This window comes from Penaeus japonicus, unplaced genomic scaffold, assembly GCF_977035675.1.
Source record: "Penaeus japonicus unplaced genomic scaffold, GWHDUDI00000001_assembly GWHDUDI00000005, whole genome shotgun sequence".
In the NCBI taxonomy this organism is placed as follows: Eukaryota; Metazoa; Arthropoda; class Malacostraca; order Decapoda; family Penaeidae; genus Penaeus; species Penaeus japonicus.
In genome coordinates, this window is record NW_028234407.1 from 36,041,091 (window position 1) to 36,043,590 (window position 2,500).

At 36.5% G+C, this 2,500-nt stretch overlaps 1 protein-coding gene and 1 pseudogene across 1 annotated transcript in view; both read left to right on the forward strand.

Annotated features, from left to right (window-relative positions):
* The window catches only part of LOC122253939 (uncharacterized), a 9,392-nt gene extending 8,618 nt beyond the window's left edge, over positions 1–774 (forward strand). Inside the window, exon 2 of the mRNA XM_043017382.2 lies at positions 1–774. This exon is cut by the window's left edge and continues 926 nt beyond it. Within this exon, the coding sequence (XP_042873316.2) occupies positions 1–736 (736 nt within the window). The 3' untranslated portion in view covers positions 737–774.
* A 962-nt stretch (positions 775–1,736) lies between these two features.
* Positions 1,737–2,500, forward strand: part of LOC147471860 (heat shock 70 kDa protein cognate 4 pseudogene) — a 975-nt pseudogene continuing 211 nt past the window's right edge.

The following is a 2,500-nucleotide window of genomic DNA, read 5'->3' on the forward strand; positions in this document are numbered from 1 at the left end:
TCTTCTGGAAAACAAAAGCAAGAAAAGACTCTATGAAAAGTACAGAGACTGCATGAGGAAGAATTCGGCATTTGAAGGAGAAGAGACAATCACTGTCAAAAACAGAAGCAAGATCAGTGGAAGGTTCACACACGCTCACAACTGCCCGACGTGTATGCAGACATGCATCTATCCCTGCACTGCTTTGAAGAGCACCTTTTGCGGGTGTCCGAAGGCGAACTTCACATGCGATTTTTGCCCTTGCAGAAACGGAGATCACGAAACTGAGTGTGAAATAATAACCGAGAACCTCAAGACCATAAGAGTCACACACGCTACAATGAAGGACAGATATGAACAGGCTCGGGTGTACAGGCAGAGTGTTCAGGAAGTGCTGAACAAGCTAGAGAAGGACATTACTAGTCAATCGACACAAATTGCCATGTATATAAAAAAGACCGTACAGCACATTAAGAGGATTAACGAGATAACAAATAATCCAAAGCTGAGGACCCCGCAAGAGTACATCACTTGCATCATTGAAGAGATCAAACGCTCGGCAGTTGCACAAATCGAGGATCCTTCGGACAGAATTTTCGTGATCAACACTTTAGATGCACTTCCGGAGCAGATCAGCAAACTAGATTCACACAAGAACGATTTCCAGAGCACAAACCGAGGAAGTAACTTGAAAGGAATTGCCATGCAAGCCAAGAGTTACATAGAGGAAAGCTTCAATGCTCTGGCAGTGTCATGATTCTTCTAATAATTTCTAATAAAGATAAGGCTTGCAAATACAGTGTTTGTTTGAAAAGTGTAGGGGCACGTGTTTATTTTCACACATTTTCCAATTCCTGGCGGAATCCATTCTTTGCCGAAATGTAGGTATGTTTCATTGCATTTTGGCCGTCTATATTTTGACTGAAAAGGCTATAATCTGTCCTATGTATAGTGTGTATATATACATATATACATATGTATGTATATATTGATATATGTATATATATGTATGTATATATGTTTGTATGAGTGTGCGTATGTATATGTATATGTATGTATATGTGTTTATGTATATGTATACGTATCCATATATGTATATGTATATTTATGTATATATGTGTGTGTGTTCATTTATATATATATATATATATACATATATATATATATATATATATATATATATATATATATATATATATATATATACATTATCTTGGTATGTACGTATGCCTGCGCGCAAGTGCCTTGTATGTGTGCGTACACATATACATGTAATGCAAATATATGTTTATATCAATGTTAAATCAATGTTTTCAAATTAAAATATGACTAAGATGTGTATTTTCAGTTTCATTTGAAATCGAGTCCCATTATATCTACATAAAAGGCTTGAACAAATAGACGCGAAATGACAAATATATGTATATAGATGATACTATATAAAGATTCCTGTTTATCACTTCGCTTTCATTGATTTTACATTAGTAAATATATAGTAACTTCTAAAAATATTTTTTTCAAAATCAAGCGAAAGTTCTTGAAGTGTGAGCATACAAGATTCAGAGCATTATCATATTACTGTGTGTGTATGTATACAGTTTATGTGTGCGTATATAATACACACACACACACACACGCACACACACACACACACATATATATATATCTATATATCTATATCTATATCTATATATATATATACATATATATATATATATATATATATATATATATATATATGTGTGTGTGTGTGTGTGTGTGTGTGTGTGTATTTTTAGTATGTATATGTGCATGTATGTGTGTATGTGTATATACTATATCATATTATATTATATTATATATATATTCATGGGAATAAGTCATAGATTGGCCGAGCATGAATAATTACATTCAATAAGGTTCAAAGAAGCAAATGTCGAATCAACAACAATCCTGAAAATGAATATCATTAATGATAGTACGGTTCACACAGAAAGAAATCAATCTACTACTCAGCGTAGTAAGTTGCTATAAACTAAATGTGTGAACTAAAGTTATGCTTTATCATAAATTACATTTCTAGATAGCATGTACATCCTCAATATGGCATCACCAACTATCGACGTCGAATTGAGTTCGGTAGGGTCGAGATCACTGCCTACGACCGGGCGCCAGTTGAGAATTCAAGGGAGAAAGCAAGACCTTCAACCCTGAAGAGATCTCGTCCATGGTGCTCACCAAGATGAAGGAGACAGCCGAAGCCTACCTAGGAAAGACCGTCAAAGACGCCGTCATCACGGTCCCCGCCTACTTCAACGACTCACAGCGACAAGCCACCAAGGACGCAGGAACCATTGCGGGCATCAACGTTCTGAGAATCATCAATGAACCAACAGCCGCCGCCATTGCTTATGGCCTTGACAAGAAAAGCGTAGGAAAGGGAGAGCGAAACGTGTTGATCTTCGACTTGGGAGGAGGTACCTTCGACGTGTCCATCCTGAGCATCGACGATGGAGTGTTTGAAGTGAAGTCAACAGCTGGA